The sequence below is a fragment of the Crotalus tigris genome, unplaced genomic scaffold (genome assembly GCF_016545835.1).
Source record: "Crotalus tigris isolate CLP2741 ecotype Arizona unplaced genomic scaffold, ASM1654583v1 scf7180000024339.11422700, whole genome shotgun sequence".
Taxonomy (NCBI): Eukaryota; Metazoa; Chordata; class Lepidosauria; order Squamata; family Viperidae; genus Crotalus; species Crotalus tigris.
This window is the reverse complement of record NW_024100509.1, coordinates 4368414-4388447: the sequence shown is the minus strand read 5'-3', so window position 1 is coordinate 4388447 and position 20034 is coordinate 4368414. Positions and strand designations below refer to the sequence as shown.

At 37.5% G+C, this 20034-nt stretch overlaps 1 protein-coding gene across 1 annotated transcript in view; it reads left to right on the top strand.

Moving 5' to 3' along the window:
• Positions 1-20034, top strand: part of HARS1 (histidyl-tRNA synthetase 1) — a 38637-nt gene that overhangs the window by 6348 nt on the left and 12255 nt on the right. Inside the window, exons 4-8 of the mRNA XM_039326025.1 lie at positions 5169-5264; positions 6809-6934; positions 9345-9452; positions 12429-12527; positions 17215-17308. Coding sequence (XP_039181959.1) covers positions 5169-5264; positions 6809-6934; positions 9345-9452; positions 12429-12527; positions 17215-17308 — 523 coding nt within the window. The remainder of the gene's footprint in view (positions 1-5168; positions 5265-6808; positions 6935-9344; positions 9453-12428; positions 12528-17214; positions 17309-20034) is intronic.

Genomic DNA, 20034 nt, shown 5'->3' with positions numbered 1-20034 from the left:
ATGCATGATCATCAGAGGGATGATTCCAATAATTTAAAACTGATTTCAACTAGCTTATAGAAGCTGCTGGGAGATTTTTTTTCAAAATCCTAAAGGTTTTCAGTGTCCACTAAAATTACAGATTCCTGCTATGGCTGTTTATCTTAGACTAACCCTTTTGACCTCAGTGCTATTTATTTTTAAATAGTTATGAATATGCTGTTAATGCAGTGTTAATTATTTTATGTTTAAGTAGTTTAGTTCAAGTCCTTTTTTAAAAAAATAAGAATTTATAGAATTTACTAATGTATAGGAGATTTCCTCTCCAGAAAAAACTATCTATTAAGAACCCATCCTATGTCCTCAAATTACACTTAAATATGAATAGAACAGAACAGAACAGAATAGAATAAACAGAGTTGGAAGGGACCTTAGAGGTCATCTAGTCCAACCCCCTGCTCAGGCAGGAAACCCTATACCATTTCAGACAAATGATTGTCCAATCTCTTCTTAAAAACGTCCAGTGTTGGAGCATTCACAACTTCTGGAGGCAAGTTGTTCCACTGATTTATTGTTCTAACTGTCAGGAAATTTCTTCTTAGTTCTGAATTGCTTCTCTCCTTGATTAGTTTCTATCCATTGCTTCTTATCCTGCCCACAGGTCCTTTGGAGCAGGGGTCCCCAACCTCTGATCCGTGGACCAGTACCGGGCTACGGCATATCAGCAACCAGTCTGCACAAACAAGCAAAGCCCCATCCATGGGATACAGGCAGCATACAAAACCACACACTTTCTGGTCTGTGGAAAAACATTTCTCCACAGAACCGGTCCCTGGTACCCAAAAGGCTGGGGACCTCTGCTTTGGAGACTCCCTCTTCTTTGTGGCAACCCTTGAGATATTGGAACACTGCTATCATATCACCCCTCGTCCTTCTCTTCGTTAAACTAGACAAACCCAATTCCAGCAACTGTTCCTTATATGTTTTAGCCTCCAGTCCCCTGATCACTTTTGTTGCTCTTCTCTGCACTCTTTCTAGAGTCTCAACATTTAATCAGTATTGCACTAGGACTAAAACCTAAAACTAAAAGTTAGAAAAAACTAAGAAAAAACACATGCAATTAATTATATGAAGTCAACTGACCCCACTTCTTCTCAGTTACTATATTAATGCAATGATAGATGCCTTCCTGCATGGAAGAGTTTCATATACTCATACTCATTGCAGACTAGTAGACCTATATTGCTTTATGCAGATGATGGTGTCTTAGGATTGCAAACACCAGTGAGTCTTGGAAGAACCAGGGAGCACTATTCTATCTCTGTAGGGAAGGTCATTACAGATTAACTATGAAAAAGGTCTTGTTATTTACACAGAGCTACAAAATAAGGATACATAATTGAATTTGTCCCATGTTTTGATTACTTGACATTTGTGCTATATTATTCAGGAAAGTAACATACCCGCATCTCTCTGGTCATTCTGAATATTTGGAGGAGTTCAGCAATTATCCTCTCTTTTTCTCTATAGAAGCCCAGTGTGTACCACCTGCTTTTTGAAACCAAGGCTCAGATATTGGTAAAGGCTCCCTTTTAGTATTAAGGCCTGGTATATATCTTATCTTAAATGAGAACTCTATACAGGAAAACAACATGAATGGAACATAATAAGGAAGGAATAGGTGAGCATTTGACTGTTATGCTGTTGACAATTACATTGGGAGTGAAATTGGCAAAGTAAAAACATTAATAACATTGAAAAAATATAATATCTGTGCTGATTATATCAAGGCTTAAAAATTATATAGCCCTTAGACTGAACAGAGGATTGCTCAGTGCAGAACTAAGGGACACAAGTTAATCTTTGAATGGACTCAAACCCTAACATTGGCCCTAAGTGGATAAGCAATATCTACTTGCTGAAACTTTTAATAGTTTTTTTTTCTTGGATTTCTTCTCAACTCCTCTTCATTGAGATTCTTCGTTATCAAGTTGGTTCGCAATGGCTATTGACTATCTATTATTGGGCTTTTATACTTTGTTTGATTCACATTGCCCTCACTGGACCAGGAATTTGTTTATGATGTGATCTCACCTGTACTCTAACCTTTCTCATCACTAATTAGAATTCAGTTTCTAGGATTTAACTTCATGAGAGAAATACTCCAATCCTTCAAATCCTATTTCATCTATGAGTTATTTATATTCCCTCAGTATCAAAGAGAGTATCAATCAGTATCAATCAGAGAGAAGCAACCTAGAACTCAGGAAAAATTTCCTGACAGTTAGAACAAATAATCAGTGGAACAACCTGCTTCCAGATGCTGTGAGTGCTCCAACATTGGAAGTTTTTAAGAAGAGACTGGACAGCCATTTGTCTGAAATGGTATAGGGTTTCCTACCTGAGCAGGGGGTTGGACTAGATGACCTCCAAGGTCCCTTCCAACTTACGTTACATTACATTACATTACATTACATTATATTATATTTATTATATTATATTGAAGAATCCTGTTCTTGAATTAAACAATTTCTCAATTGGTCTAATCTGGCTGAACAACAGGTCACCAGGCGAGAATGATTTAGTAAAGCTTTCTCTAACTAGGATGAAAAGATTCCATGTTTTCAATAGGAATTTCCTGGAAATCTGAGTAGGAAAATGAGGCTTTCCTGTTGGACTCCTACTATGTAGTAAGTGTCTGATTTCAGGACAAATATAAATAAGGTTTGGAAGATATATCTATCTAATCATTTTCTTTAAAGGCTAGATTTGAAACCTCCAAAGGCAGTTGATTTTCAAAAAATATAGTTACAGTTAAGCCTCTTAAGAATATTTTTGTAAATATTTCTAGCAATATTCTGACCATTAAATGTTATCACAGCCTGATTCCATCAAAATATAAATATCCTGCAGAGACGGTGTAGAATGCACTAGGCATCACATCATTTACAATGTATAAATGATGAATTATATGTTCATGCTGAGCTGAAAATCCTCTATGTTTAGGAAAATTGTGAGAAATTTATGTGGAACAATATTCAATTTCACCTGTTTCTTTTGTGATTCTCTGGCTGCAACTGTCTTATGAGCTATAGGGCCTGTCCAATCGCACCATTTAAGCCAGTAGCTCAATTCATCATTCAAACTTCTCGCTTCAATTTTCAGCATTCCAGTCTCAGCGATTAGGTAGACATCTAGAGGCGGTAAGAATGGACTTCAGGAACATTGTTTATCTTATTTGTGGCATTCTCCTTTGCATACATTTTCATTTGGGCACCATATAAATTTTGCCTGCTATTTTCCTTTAGGGAAGAAGAATATTTTGGTAATCAGTGAGGATTTTAACACTGTTTAGCTAATAAATTCATAATGTGTTTTCCAAATTCCTATAGAATGAAAAGGCGGCATGGTGGCTCCGCAGTTAAGATGCTGGGCTTATCAGCTGCACCCTGGCAGCTCGGGTTCAAGACTTGAGCTCCGCGTGATGGAGTAAGTTCCCATCCTTGCCCCAGCTCTTGCCAACCTAGCAGTTCAAAAGCATACAAATGCAAATAGATAAATAGGAATAGATAGATAGATAGATAGATAGATAGATAGATAGATAGATAGATAGATAGATAGATAGATAGATAGATAGATAGATGGGAAGGTAACAGTACTCCATGATGTCATGCTGGCCACATGACTATGGAAATGTCTTCAGACAGCACTAGCTTAATGGCCTTGAAATGGAGATGAGCATCGCCCCCTGGAGTTGGCAATAACTAGCAGAGTAAAATCTGCAGAAACCTCTTCCTTTATAGAATGGAATACTAATCCCAAATATTAGAAGGCAACGACCTGTTTGATACTATTTCCCTCAATGATCCATACTTTCAGAGTGGGTTTTCTTTTTTTATCAAATACTATACCAAAAGTTTTGCTTTTGGAATGTGATGGCTAGCTTATTCTGTCTATTATACTGGATTCTACAGAGCATAATGGAGTAAAGAAGACAATACAATAAGAAGTGACAATTATATCTTTCAGTTTTGGGAACATTAAAATCTGGGCTATCTAAAGTTTCTACCATAGAATTATTGTAGAAGCTAAACAGGGCAGGAATTAAAATACATCCATCTTTTCCTTTTCTTAATATTTTTGAGGGCAATTGTGTGAATGTATGCCACTGTTCCTGAATTTTATTGCCAGATGTAAGACTGCTACAGGCCTTCTATCTAACAATCTAACCCTTAAATAAATATAAATTAACTTTCTCTAGAGCTCATTTTAAAAGGTGTATCTTCTGCTGTAGCTTTTTGGTGTATGGAATTCACGAGACGTCGTAGCCTCAGAAAATTTGCCCTTGTGGCTCTAGGAAAATCCTTGCCCATCTCTTCATTATTTTTAAGTGATCTTAACTCATTTCTTGTGGCTAGAGTTGTGAAATACCTTTACAGCCCATATGACTGTGCAAAACTTTTGACGTAGATTGTTTTATTTTAATTTCTTGTGATAGGCACATGTAGTAATGTATTTTCTTTCTCTGAGAACAGTTCTATTAAATGTCCATGTCCCTTTTTATATGTACATGACTCTATCAGAATTGGAGAATATTTGTGTAAAAACAAGGAATTCTTTAGTTAAGTCAGATTTTCCTGACTGTTTTCTGTGACTCCTTGTGTTCATTGTCCATTAAAAGTACCACTTTCCTCCTACCCATACAAGAAAAAAGCCATGTACAAGTGCCTCTTTCTGTGGTACTGTCATGGCTCTGAAACATCATTTCAGTTAAATCTGCCATGCATTCGCTTTAAACATTTTGCACAAAGAAGTAAAGCAAAAAAGGTAAATTGGTTTAAAATCTGATTTTATACCTGATGGAACGCCCCTGCCCCCCCTGCATTGCTCTTCCTTTCCTATTTATATCACTTCTATTCATTACTTTGACATTTATATAACGACTGATTAATTTTACTGGTTTTTGTTTTGTGGGTTTTTGTTTCGTTTAAGCTGCTATTATATGAAATAGAAGAAAGGAATATAAATTATTCAGTGTTATTATTTTTATTCAGTTGCCCAAGTAATTGTGACCTTTATAAGCACATTGTGACTAGAACTTGTATTGGTCTCTTGTAACAGCATGATTTACTGTTGCTTTTATCTGTCCTTTTTTTCCTGTCTTCTTTTTTATTCTTTTTTTTTTTTAGGAAACCTTAACAGGGAAATATGGAGAAGACTCAAAGCTCATCTATGATCTGAAAGACCAAGGAGGAGAGCTGCTATCGCTTCGCTATGATTTGACTGTATCCTAAAGCCTGGTATTCCTGGCATAAATATAAAATGGCAAGAAGGCAATGAACTTACCTTCCATATTCTGTGATCAGAACTATTCAGGCTCAGTTAATAGACGGGATATGGAAGCATTATTTTGATAGTTTAACTTATTGGTTAAATAAGTTTTCAACTAGAGATGAGGAAAAAGGGAAGAATATATAAGTATCCAGGCAATTTGATGCTACTGTAACAGGTTACAAAAGATCTTGGGATCCATTGCTAAAGTATTCCATTTCTGAGGATTATTTTCACAGCCTGCTTTTACAGAAAAATTTGAAGTTGCTTAATTACATGTAGGCAGATATATATCCACTTATATGAGAGCATGTTCCATTGTAGAATATTGAAAACAACTTTAGTGAGATTTGCTTTACTTCTGAACAGAGAAGTAAAGACTGAAGTGGCAAACCAAAAAGAAGGAGGGAAGACCATAATGATATTTTCTTCTGGACTCTTTAAGAGTTAAGCCCTCTATAGTGGAGAGACTTAGATCTTTCAAAGAAGTTTGCTATATAATATGGTACCTACTTGAAGTCATGTTTCAAGCTCCTTAGGAGGAACATAATAGCACATCTCTATATAGGTACTTAAGAACAAGATACCTCTCTTGCATTGATGAGATATGAGTTATATCCAAAAATTGAGGAAGGTTCATAGGGTTATAGCTTCTTATTTTAGTCCTGATTTCCCATTTTGCTGCTCATGCATTTTTTCCTTTTCTGCTAGTGTTTCAGTAGTTCTGAGGACCTGGCTCTTTGTGGACTTTAAATCCAGTTTGTTATTCTGCCATCTCTATTCTTTTGTTGTTGTTGTTGTTTTTATTGCCTTATTTTTCATGTTTTAAATATTTTGTAAATCATTAAATCATTTGTAAACTGCTGGGAGTTGGGTAGCGCATTAGTTTAAATAATAATGATTATGCCTTTGAATTATGCAAAAGTCTCAGGGATGGGGTATTTTCCTTTTAGGAATTTTAATTGTTTCTGCTTGAGAGAGGTTACTTAGCAGTACAGGTAGTTCTCCACATGACTACAATTGAGCCCCAAACATCTGTTGCTATGCAAGGCATTTATTATTTTTGCCCCATTATACAACTTTTTTGCCAGAGTTAAACAAATAACTGCAGATGTTAAGTGAATCATGCAGTCATTAAGTAAATCTGGCTTCCCCCGTTAACTTTGCTTGTCAGAAGCCAGTTGGGAAGGTTACAAATGGTGATGATGTGATCCTGGGACAGTGCAACTGTCATAAATACATGCCAGTTGCCAAGCGCCCAAATTTTGATCACGTGACCATGCAGATGTTGCAAAGGTCACGTGAAAACCAGTCATAAGTCACTTTTTTCAGTGCCGTTGTAACTTTGAATTGTCACTCAGTAAATGATTGTACATTGAGGAATACCTGTAAAGATTTTTAGGTTCTCCGCCCCCCCCCCTTTCTAGAAGAATAGTCACAGAAAGAAAGAGGTGTTGCCTTAAGATTTCAAGTGTTCTCCTGAGCCTTCTTTGTCCAGGTGCCGTTTGCTCGTTATTTGGCTATGAACAAAATCACCAACATTAAGCGTTACCAAATTGCTAAAGTCTACAGGCGGGACAACCCAGCCATGACGAAGGGACGTTACAGGGAGTTCTATCAGTGTGTAAGTACACGCGAGCTACCATTAGATTATATACATGACTAATTGGCTTTCTCCACAGTGGGATCCATAGCTCCATGGTATTGGATACAAATGTGGGTAGCATTTCCTAATGTTGCAACAATTTTTGTCTCCTTAGTTTATGTGATCATATATTTGGAGAGTTCTGCAACAAGCCCAGGGATAACAACATTGTTTCTCCTTTTATCAGTTTCCATGGAACTTTTTAGCCTTTTGTGGGAGTATAGCCATGTGCAATGTACACTTATACTGAGAGCAGATCATTCTACAACAAAGAGACCGATATTGTTAATGTAGATGCAGCACTTTGGGTATTTAATACAGATTTCAGTTCTTTCTAATTTCAGATACATGGTAATTTTTCAGTAGCATTTACATTTCTGATTCTATGCTCTATATGTTGTATATCCGTTATCATAATTACATGTATCCATATATGTATGTTAAGATGGTAGGCGTATCTTAATTTAAAAAGAAGAGATAAATTGCTTACCTGGTAGTGCTAATGTGATTGAGATATTTATAATTATCCAGCTTAATAGCTGAACTTTTTCCTGATAGAGGCCAGAAAGATAATATCCTAGGTGTTTATGGATGATGCTTATGTTTTCTTCCCTTTTTCATGACTTTTATTTGAATTTGGAATAAGCAACCATTTTACCTCTTAAAGTGCTTTTGTAAATGAAAAAAATGGGCCCTCTCTTTGGGAGATTGCAATCTGTTTTCAAAGTTGTAATGGGTGGCTTAACCTAAACATACACGCACACTCTGCTTGAACACTCACTCTGGAAAATGTAAGCAAGTCTTGAAGGGAGGAGGTTAAGTTTGCCCACAGAGCCATGAATTTATCATACTTGCTGCAAGAATGTTTACAGTATTCTTCACCCAGTGACATTAGAAAAGGCCTCTGAGTATAATTTTCTCAGAATAAGTGATAGTAACACAATGCAGTATATAGATGTCTTTATATAATAACCAGATACAGGGTAGTCCTTGATTTACAACCATTTGTTTAGCGACCAGTCAAACTTAGAACGGGAATAAAAAAAGTTACTTATGACTGCTCCTAACAATTACATCTTTTGCAGCATCCCCATGTTCACATGAACACAAATTGGAGGCTTGGCAATTGGCATGTATTTCTAAAGTTTGCAGCACCCCAGGGTCACATGATCATTTGCTAGCTTCACAGCAGACTTCCAATGAGCAAAGTCAGTGGGGGGAAACTGGATTCTATTAACAACAGCATGGTTCATTTAACTGCAGTGATTCACATAACAACCATTGCAAAAAGGCAATAAAATCAAGCAGAACTCATAACAATGGCCTTCCTTTGCAACAAAATTCTGATTCTACATTGAGGACTACCTGTATGTCTTATTCTAAAGTTTATTGTACTATTGCAAATTATAGTCTCCCCCATCCGGGAGTTTCTCATGTAAGATCACACTATGTGTAAATTTATCTAATTATGTGATAGTAAGAAAGGTGACTGTGATGAAAAAATGTTGGTGTTTTCTTGATATAAACGGTTAAGATTAACTAAGGAAGTATATGAATAATCAGAATCTGTTTTAAAAATGTTGGATATGGCTATTTTTCCAACTGATGTGACTTTTTACACTATTATATGCATTATTATGTGTAGTAATGGTATTATATAAATACATTGCCAACAGGTTTAACACAAAGTCATTTTCAGCAGTTTGTGTTCCATAAAACTATTCAGTTCACATTTAGCCTTTATATTCATAATGCTGTCTTAATCTTAATTCCTTTATTTACATTTTGCACTTTTTCCTTGTTTGCCAGATTTTAAGTAATTTAAGATTTTCGTTATCATGATAAAGGCAGTCATTTCCATTACTTCTTCCCATAAATTGTTAATCTGTCAGTTGCGGAGTAACCATTTTCTGACTTCTTCCAGACATTGCCAAGGAGGCTGGAAAGCCACTGCTTCCTTATTTTTCCTTCCCCCACGAATGCGTCCATTTGGCAATCGTCAGAGAGTGTTTACCCATTCCCATCCCTTTATGGTCATTTTTCAGACTCTTCCCTATGATTATGGATGGGGGGAATTAAAGAGAGACAGATGCCTAAAGAAACCCCATTCTTGTAAGCTACTCTGGGATTTATTTATTTCTCTGAAAAATGAAAGGAGAGAGCCCTCCAGTAATAATTTGCATTATTGGAAGATGTAGAAGGCTTAGCCTCAAACAATCCCTAGTTGCATCAGTGTGTGATGTATGTCAGATCCTAGAGGTTTCTGCTTTTCTGATATCAAGACTTGGAAAGATAGCTGCTATATACCAAACAACGCAGCACCTACGTCTGATTAACTGCTGTACAGCTTATACTTCAGCAATTTTCTTATCTGCAATTTGTAACCTAGGATTTTGACATTGCTGGCCATTATGACATCATGATTCCTGATGCAGAGTGTCTGAAAATTGTGCATGAGATTCTATGTGCCCTACAAATAGGAGACTTTCTCATCAAGGTGAGTACAAGGCCTGGGTCAGAATCCACTTTTTTCTCGCAGTTATACTGGTTTTAGCATTAGAATGATGATAATGAATTGGCATTTGTATTTGCTCTTTCATTTCTGGCAACAAGTGGTATACTTTAATCATTGAGATATATTTTTAAATCTTTATGTATTTGGCAGCAGAATTGTCCACATTAAACTATTGCTGCTTACCTATAAATACTGATATCCCAGCCCTTCATTTTGATACTGCAAAAAGTAAAAGAGGTTCTGGAAGGATTTTAATTCAAGCACAACTTCAGCCATAGAAGCTACAGTACTGGATGATTTAGAACCAGTTCCATGTCTCAGTCCAATCTACTGCACATAATTGTTGTAAGTAAAATTTGAAAAAGGAATGTTACAGATATTATTTTGAGTTCCTGGGTGAATCTACACAGGATATAAAAAGTCTAACCAACCCTATTAAAATGCCAGGTTTTTGGGATGTAAAAAAATCAGCCCAGGATAAATCACTTCAGAGATTTTTCCTTCTTTAATGCAGCATATAAGCTATATAATTCAATTGAGAAACACACTGAATTTTTTTAAGGGGGGAAATAAAAATAAAACTTACAATAACATGGTTGCATAAGTGTGCACATCATGTTAAGTAGGGATGTGGATATGTTAGAATTAAACAACCGCATTCAAACTGATCTTAAATAGCCGGTACACACCTTCCATCACTTAACATGACTCTGATCAAGCCCATGTAAAGTTCAGTTCTAGTAGGATTTTTCTGATCTTTACTCAGATGCCTCTTGCAGCAAATCTCACAATTTGCAAAAACCTTATGAAGCATCAAAGGGATCTCATTGTTGGAAAGTATCAGTCAGGAGAACAGTACAAAAAAATCTCCAAGCCATTGGATAAACTATGGGACATACTGAAGACAGTCATCAACAAGTGGAGAAAATAGGGCACAACATTGACATTACCAAGAACTAGATGTCCCTCCAAAATTGATGAAAAAACAAGAAAAAAATTGGTCTGAGATACTGCCAAGAGTCTCCAGTAACATTAAAGGAGCTGCAGGAATTTCTGATAAGTACTGGTTGAGTACTACATGTAACGATAATCTCCCGTATCCTTCCTATGTCTGACAGAAACCTTTTCTTACAAAGAAAAACATCCAAGTCCACTACATTTTGCAAAAACCTATATCACGTCTGAAAAGAGCACGTGGCAAAATGTGTTATGATCTGATGAGACTAAGGTTGAATTTTTTTCATCATAATTCCAAACAGTATATTTGATGCAAAAACATTGCATTACCAAAAGTAACACTATACCCACAGTGAAACGTGGTGGCAGCATTATACTTTGAGGCTGCCTTTCTTCAGTGGAATTGGGGCTTTAGTCAAGATGGAAGGAATTATGAACAGTTCTAAACATCAATTTTGCACAAAATCTTTAGGCCTCTGCTGAAATACTAAAGAGGAAGAGGAAATTCACCTTTCAAAATAACAGTGACCCAAAAGATAACTGTACCTCCAAATCATAGTGCTTGCTTCAGCATACTAAAACTGAAACAATACTTCCAAATCAACAAAAAAATATCAAAGTTTTAGAATGGCCCAGCCAGAGCTTGAATCTGAATCCAATTGAAGCTCTGTAGGGTGATCTAAAGAGACCTGTGCATAGGAGATGCTCTCACAATCTGACAGATTTGGAGTGCTTGTGCAAGGAGGAGTAGACAAACATTCCTAAGGCAAGATGTGTCATGCTGATAGGCTCCTGCCCCAAAAGACTGAATGCTGCCATAAAATCAAAAGGTGCTTCAATAGAGTATTAGTTTAAGGGTGTGTACACTTATGCAATCACATTTTTATAGCAATAGCACTTAGATTTCTATACCACTTCACAATGCTTTACAGCCCTCTCTAAGCGGTTTACAGAGTCAACACATTGTCCCCAACAATCTGGGTCCTCATTTTACCAACCTTAGAAGGATGGAAGGCTAAGTCAACCTTGAGCCGGTCAGGAACCAGGAATCGAACTCCTGACAATATGAGCAGAGTTAGCCTGCAGTATTACATTCTAACCACTGCGCCAACAATTTTATTGTTTTTCCCATTAAAAGATTTCAGTTTGTTTGTCAGAATCCAATTATATTTCATCTCTAGTTATCAAATATAGAAAACCCCAATTCTGCCTTCTCTGGATTCTGCCATACGAGGAAGGGAAGGGGGTGAACAAAGGGGCTTTATGGCCCTCACTTCCTTCAGTATACCTCAAAGGAACTGAATGTGTGTATTGCAGAAAGAACTAACCATAAGAATGGGGCTATTGCCTTTCATGTAGTTTTCTTTGAAGTCTCCATCCAGCCGGCAGTAACGAAAAGGGGGTGGAAGTGTAATGCCTGAGACTGTCGCTGAAAGAGGGGGTTGATTGGGTGGGGCTACTGGGGAACCCCTTAAAACCTTGAATTGGAGAGCTTGGACCCCAAGTCCTGTCTAGAACGCCTGCAGCCATTTTCTCTTAATAAAGGATTCCTGTTGGAAGAATTATTCCAAGAGTTCTGTCTTCTTAAGATGCAAAGTGGGGTGGGTCCTTACATTGTTTTTCAATTGAATTGTACAGCTTGTATGTTATATTAAAGGTGGAAAAAATTCTGAAGTGATTTAATTTGGGTTGGTTTTTTTCAAATCTCAAAAACCTGGAATTTTAACAGAGGTTTGTAGACCTTTTATATCCACTGTAACTAAAAAGCATACAAATAAGTAGTATTAGATTTTCCAGAAAGCTCAACATTTTCCAAGACTAGAAATAAAAATAGATTAAACATCCAGTAACCCTAACCCTAGTATATGGCCCAGTGAGAAGGACTGGAATGACTGTAAACCAATGGTCTAAGGTCCAAACTACAAATAGTCCAGGAATATTACCAATAGAATAAAAATCTATTGGGAAATGTTGCTTGAAAACATCTCAATTTCCTTCTAGGTCAATGACCGGCGTATCCTTGATGGGATGTTTGCAGTCTGTGGGGTTCCAGATACCAAATTCCGGACCATTTGCTCCACTGTAGATAAATTAGACAAGGTAAGAACTTTGCTATTGAGACAACAAGATAATAACTCAAGTGACTAAAAAATCCAGAATAAATATATATTCATTGATCACGAAATCTCCACTGCATTATTGTGGCTGCTGTTACAGAACTTACAAGAGGAAAGAAGATAAAATTTAACTTCAGTATTAAAAAAGATAGATCAGGATGTCAGGATGGACAACCATTAAGGGATCAGGGGCCACAACTTAGGTTCCTGACCTTCCAAATTACTTCAGAAAGCCAAAATTCAGCTACCAAATTTCAGTGCTCTTTTCTCAGAGTGCTGGTGGTAGGCTGTTGGTTGACTACCCATGTTTTATAGACAAAGAAAACTGATAAACAATCCATTCTAATCTAGAAGCCTTGCAATGAGAAAGAATCCCATCAGGCAGAAATATTTGAGGTTCTGATTTCAACAAGATAACTTTTAATGAAGGAGTTGATGAAAGTCAGTAAGACAGATCACAGGGTCCCGATTTGTCTCCCAGTAGAAATAAGAATTCAGAGAACCAGCCTGAAAAGTTTGTATTATATCCAACATTTATTATTTAAGAGGAAAAAATTCAACTCTATAGATTTAGAATGAGCAGGGATAAAGGAAGGGATATTGATTTCTTTCAGTGTAGCTGAGCTATAGATCCAAATCCTTAGCTTAGATAAATGGTTCCCTTAGCCTATAGAGTAATTCTACCTCCTGACCGACAATTTTGAACTTCAAGAATGCAGTGAAACCTAAGGGGGCAAAAGGAGGCTTTGAGAAATATGTGATGATATTTGATGTCAAAATTATATCGGTACTTTTTTCCAGAGTGTCCAGTCTCAATTTCATAACTACAAATACGAATGCATTAGATTTATAAATCAGAACTAATGAAGAATTAGTGAATATTGTAGTGTTAGTAGAGGTTACCAGATGAGGAATCCTTTGTGGTTTCTGAGCTTGGTGTTGTCTTGCAGACCTTTCATTACTCAAATTAGATAACATCATAAGCGCACAATGCATTCAGAGAGCACCAAGAATCCCTCATTTCAACCCTGAACTACAAATATTCTCCTTTAAAGGTTATCAGATATTACTAAAATAGTGCCTGTAAGTTCTGTATAGGTAATCCTCGACTTACAGCAGTTCATTTAGCGACCAAAGTTACAACAGCAGTGAAAAAAGTAACTTATGACCGTTTTTCACCCTTACCATTAGAGCATCCCCATGGTCACGTGATCAAAATTCAGATGCTTGGCAATTGACTTATATTTATGGCAATTGCAGTGTCCCGGGGTCATGTGATCCCTTATGTAACCAGCAAAATCAATGGGGAAGCCAGATTCACTTAACAACCATGTTACTAACTGAACAGCTGCAGTGATTCACTTAACAACTGTGGCAAGGAAGGTCGTAAAATGGGGCAAAACACACTTAACAAATGACTCACTTAGCAACATAATTTTTGGGCTCAATTGTGGTCGTAAGTCGAAGACAACCTGTATTAATCATAAAATTATAGACTTTTATTTCTCTGAAGATAGGCCTTTATTATTGTTATTGGTATTTATAACTGATTTATTATTAGTTTATATCTCAAAAACTATAATATTTTAGAAAATCATGTTTAACATTAACATTTGAAACAACTTTGTCATGTAGTTAAGGCAGGGGTAGGCAACCTCGGCTCTTTTATGACTCATGGACTTCAACTCCCAGATTTCCCGAGTCAGCTGTGCTGACTCGGGAATTCTGGGAGTTGAAGTCCATGAGTCATAAAAGAGCCGAGGTTGCCTACCCCTGAGTTAGGGGAAGGGAATTGTCTGTGGATGCTATTGGGAAGAATACATGTGTCATAAGACCCATGGGTACCACACTGCAAACCTTGGCTCCTGTGGTGATTTTCAAATGTTTATGGTGAGTCTTCCATAGCCTTCCATTTTTTCCCATGGCTATGCTAGAAGATTACAGATGCTCCATCCATTCTATAAAGCCAGGAAACTCCTAAAAACATTTTTCTCAGAAGTGGAATAAGTGATTATTTGCTGTTTGAGAAGGGTGAAAAAATTAGGAGTTCATACATGGACAAATTGAATTTTTAAAGTACAGTCATGCCAGATTTGGGGAGGTTTTAAGTCCTTGCTAAAGTGTTGTAAAGTACTTTGCAACCTGTGGCTGAGATGGCTTCCCATTTTTTCTTCAAGCTCAGAATCTATTTTTTCTTAGGGTCACCATATATTTAAATTTATTTATTTAATCAATTTATATAGCCACCCATCTCAGTGATGACACTCATTGGACAATGATTACAGTAAAAAATACATATAGAAATAGCAATAGGATTTAGACATATATTGCTTCATAGAGCTTTACAGTTCTCTCTAAGCAGTTTACAAAGTCAGCATATTTCCCCCAACAATCTGAGTCCTCATTTTAACCAACCTCGGAAAGATGGAAGGCTGAGTCAATCTTGAGCCGATCAGGATTGAACTCCAGATTGTGGGCAGAGTTAGCCTGCAATACTGCATTCTAACCACTGCTCCACCAGGGATCCTACAAAAAGTAAAATACATAACTGCTGAGAAAAACAACAATCATTTACATAGCTGAGAGATGCGCTTGCACTGCACCCCCCCCCCAGCCATTCGTGCAGCCTCATACACCCTCCCCTCCCCCACAGGAGCCACTTCAAATTCTGCCATGTTTGTGCCTCCCTTGCTACCCATGCACCCTTCCCAAGCCTTGTGCTTGTATTACACCTCCCTGGACACTCACATATCCTCCCAGAGCCTCACTGCGTTTACATCATGCCTCCTCAGCTACTTATGCACCACCACACACTTTCTCCCATCTGACAGCAGCTACCCCAACCCTTCCTACACTTCGCCATACCTCCCCAGCTTTTCACGGATCTCCTCAAGCCTCAAAGCACTCATGCCATGTCTTCCCAGCCATCTGCAGACTCACACCTACTGGCAGCAGTCACCCCAAGTCCATTCCACATGCACCTCCCCCATTATCCGCACACCCTCCCCAAGCCTTGCTATACTCGCAGCATGCCTCCGCACCCGTCCTCCCTCCCTCACCCTGGCCTCCCACTCAGCAGCCACCCACCTGCCAGCCTGCTTGCAATCCACCTGGGACCTGCAACTTCCTGCCAGCTTCCCCACTGACTTTGTTGTTGGAAGATGGTGGGATTTGTGAGGATGTGCTTGTTTTAACAACTCAATCCTCACTTAACAGCAACAGGGACTGTAGAGATTGATGTCGCTAAACAATGTAGTCATGTGACATGCTATATGACCACATTGCTTAGTGATGGAAATTGCAGTTCCAATTGCTGTTGTAACTCCAGAACTACCTGTATTTCTCCAATTGCAATAATAATGGAGGAAATTCATGTAGTAGCGTTTCTTTATTTTCTATTGGCAATATTACTTCTGCCAAATGAGATTCTTATCTCCTGTCTCTTTCACTTTTGTTCCCTCTCTCTCTCTCTCTCTCTCTCTCTCTCTCTCTCTGTGTGTGTGTGTGTGTGTGTGTGTGTGTGTGTGTGTTTAGAAAGAAATCTTTCTACAAAGAGAAGCCAATTTTCTTGGGAGATATAAATCTACTCTGTAGTAAAACTCTGTGCTGTAATACAGTCAGGGTTTATGGCAATGATAGATTTGATTTCAAGATAGCCTATAGTCAGATTTGAAGAATTATGAGAGCTAAATTCAAATAAGAGGTTATTGATTTTATAATTGCTATTGTGTCTTACCTCCTAGAAATTCAGAAGGCCTATTCATTTTCTTTGTAATTAGCTTTGCTTACTTGACAGGTAAAAATATAGAGGTAGCCTGAATAGATGAACAAGCTAAAATTGTAAAGGCTAGAATTGTAACTCTATTTAATAGCAACAGGATCCTAATAAATTAAAGAGAAGTTATCAAGAACCTTGAGGCTCTTTCATTTTGTAAAGTCCAACAAACTTATTGAGAAGTGGTATAAAAATTATACTTCCATGTAACAATTAATATACAGAAAAACAAGACTATTAGCTATCCTTCATTGATCTGTCCATTTCTGTTTAACAATATAAATTGTTGGCTATCACCATTTTTGATGGCAATAAATTCTGTAGTTTCCACTTTGTAAAACAATTATCACATTTAACAGTCTTAAATTTCATTGGATAACTTCAAGTTTAATATAGTAAGAGATAAAGCTTTCCTATCCATATTTTCTATGCTATGCAATTGCATATACTTCTATTAGATTTTATCAGCCTTTTTTGTAAACTAAAATGGCTCAAATATTCTAGTTTCTTTTAGGGTAGGGTAGCCCCTAATTATTTTTCTGCACATTTCCCAACCTTATTGTATAGCTTTGAGATGCAGTGACCAGAAATGAATACAGTATTCTAGATATGATTGCCCCGTATACTTAAAAGGGTCTTATTATATCAGTTGTTTCATTTTTTGGTCTTTTTTCCTAAAGATTCTATTCAAAGAAATATATTTTCTTTTATTCCCAATTTTTGCATGTTTTTAATAGAATATTCGGAAATTAGTAGTTTACTAGACTCAGAGTATTTAGAATCAAAGTAGAAAAAAAACAGGAAGAAACAACATGAGTCCAGATTATCTCAGAATAATATAATAGAAGCATCCTTCACTGAAGCAGAGTATATATAGTTTTGATCTTGTCTACAGATGGCTTGGGAAGATGTAAAAAATGAGATGATTGGAGAGAAGGGATTGGCACCAGAAATTGCAGATCATATTGGTGAATATGTAAGGCTGCATGGTGAGTATCAGAACAGGTCAGATAAGTCTTAGTTCAACTAAGGCTTGCAGGCCTAAAACCTATATCATTTTCTTCTATTCCATTACTGGTTAAGGCAGTGCTTCTCAAATAGTGGGGCGCGCCCCCCAGGGGGGGCGCGAGGCTCCGTAAAGGGGGGCTCGTTTGACCTCGGCAAATACTGTCATATTGGATTTCTAGATCGGATCATCCGACTCACTCGCAAGCGGCAGCCCAACGCGGAGGACAACATGACTGCCAACGCACGTGACACATGCAAAGGACCCGATTGGATAGACATGATGCTCTATCCTGATTGGCCAAACCCGCCCGTGTGACTTTTAGACCCAGAAATCGGTCCTCTGTACAGAAAAAAATTTTTTACAGTCGCGCAGGGGGCGCGAAATGTTTTCTTCTTCCTAGGGGAGCATGACAGAAAATAATTGAGAAGCACTGGGTTAAGGTGATACGTAGGACATTAAACAAGAAAATAAGAAGCCACATAATGTGGAATATACTGGCTGTTTGCTTAGCACACTCATGGCTAGCAACATTAAAGCATTCCTTTTGATGTGTATCCCCCATTGTATGCTTCTTCACTTTCTTGTATTCCCTTCCTCTCCAATCTCTCTGCTCTGTATGGGGAAAAAAAGATGGGTTGTACACAGGACAATGCATACTGAGTGTAATGGGGATCATGTGAGTGAAAGAGAGATGCAGTAAAGATCATAAATGCAAGCATAGATTGCAAAGTTATTTTTTCAGCATCCTCATCACTTTCAATGCTTGCTGCACTAGGCAGTCAAGTCAGGTCTATCTATATAAATATAGGTGGCCCTTGCTTAAGATCACTGGTACAGCAACCATTTATTTTACTTTATTTTATTATTTTTTATTATTTTTCACATTTCTGAACTGCCCATCTCCCTTAAAGAGGACTCTTTGAATATATAATGGCACTGGAGTGGTAGTTACAACCAGACTTCATACTTGCTGTCTCATAGTGCCTCATAGTTACATCATCTCAATCTGTAATCTTCTCTATCAGCTTCCCAAAAGCAAAGTCAATGGGGAAGCTGACAGGATGTCAGAAGCCAGGATTACATGAGGTCCTTGCTTATCGATCTGCACATTTTTTGTTTAACTGTGGCCACTGGGACTAAGCAACATGGTCACATAGTTTTCAATTTACATCCGCATCACTTTACAATGGCATTTCCTGTCTCAGTGTTGTTAAGCAAGGACTACCTGTACAGTATGCCTACTTCAATTTGCACAACTTGTATATACAGTCATGTGGGGAAAAAAGTATACCCACTTTGAGTTCTATGGTTTTACATATGAATAGAATTAGAATAAAATAGAATTAGAATTAGGAATAGAATAAGAATAAGAATAAGGAATAGAATAAGAATAAGGAATAGAATAAGGAATAGAATAAGCATAGAATAGAATAGACTTCCGGTTCCAGTTTGCGGCGACTCCGGTCGTGTGAAGAGACTCCTCTCTCCACTGGCTGTGTTTTCTTCACTGGTAGACCCCCTGGGGGGGCAGCCACCAAGGAGGAGGCTTGCTGGTGACTGCAGGAGGGCGGCAGCTTCTTCCGCAGCTCCAGCTAACTCCTTAGGGCCAATGGAGCAAGATGGCTGATTCCTTAGCTGCACCAGCCGAAAGTCACAGGTACATCTAAGCGTGAAAGACCTACCGCGGATGATCCGGGTGAGACCTCTCCTTCTCCTCTCTTCACCCTATTTTATTTTTTGCCTGTAAAAGCTTTGTTGGAATTAATTCCCTGTCTTGAAAGAGCAGTGTTTGTATGCGTGTGAAGAAAGGCATTTGAACAAAAGGACAGATCAAGTAACTTTAATGACTATATTTTATTTTAATTTACTTTGGGGTACAGAAAAAAACAAAAAAATTTTTTTAGAGCTTCACTATCATTTTATACTGGAAGAATATCTCTTTCTCCACCTTTTCTTTTAAAAGAGAGAGAAAAGGGGGGGGAAATGGTGTTTGGGAAAGATTTTGAAAGCCACTGAGGACATCTTATGGCAAAAAGTTAATATTGCAATTGTCTGTTTTTCCTTGGAGATGAGGTGGGCTTGACCTTCAAACTTCTTGAAGAGAAAAAATAAGCTGATCCAGCTGTGGGAAATTGTGGGGGTGGATATTGTTTATATATAGCCTCCACTAAAAGATAAAAGGGACTCTCTACAATTACTATTAAAATGGAGAAACCTTACTTACAACTAAACTGTAAACTTATATTGGAAAAAATTCACGAAGCCACTGAAGAAGTATTTGCTAAAATCAAAGAGATTAGAACAGAAATTAGAGCCAGAAGCCTTACTCCAAATTCTCCAAATCTTCAAACTGATCTCCAGACCTCATCTGACTATGCTATAAATCAAAACATACCAGAAGAAGAACTAATTGAGATTAAAGAGGAATCTATTTTACCTTACAAGCATTCCATCTATATTCTCGAGGATCAGAAAAACCAAAGATTGAGATTGGAACTTTTGAAGCAATGAGGGTTTAATGACAGAAGAGCCAGACACCCAATACAGAGGACGGGGTGTTTTCTATTGACTCAAATGATATTACAAGAGACAAAGGGAGATCTACTTGCTGAGTTGGGAGGCTTGCTATGGAAACCAGCCTGGAACAAAAAGAAAGCCAGAATAAGACTGAAAAGAGAAATTTAAAACTATATGTAATGGATTAAA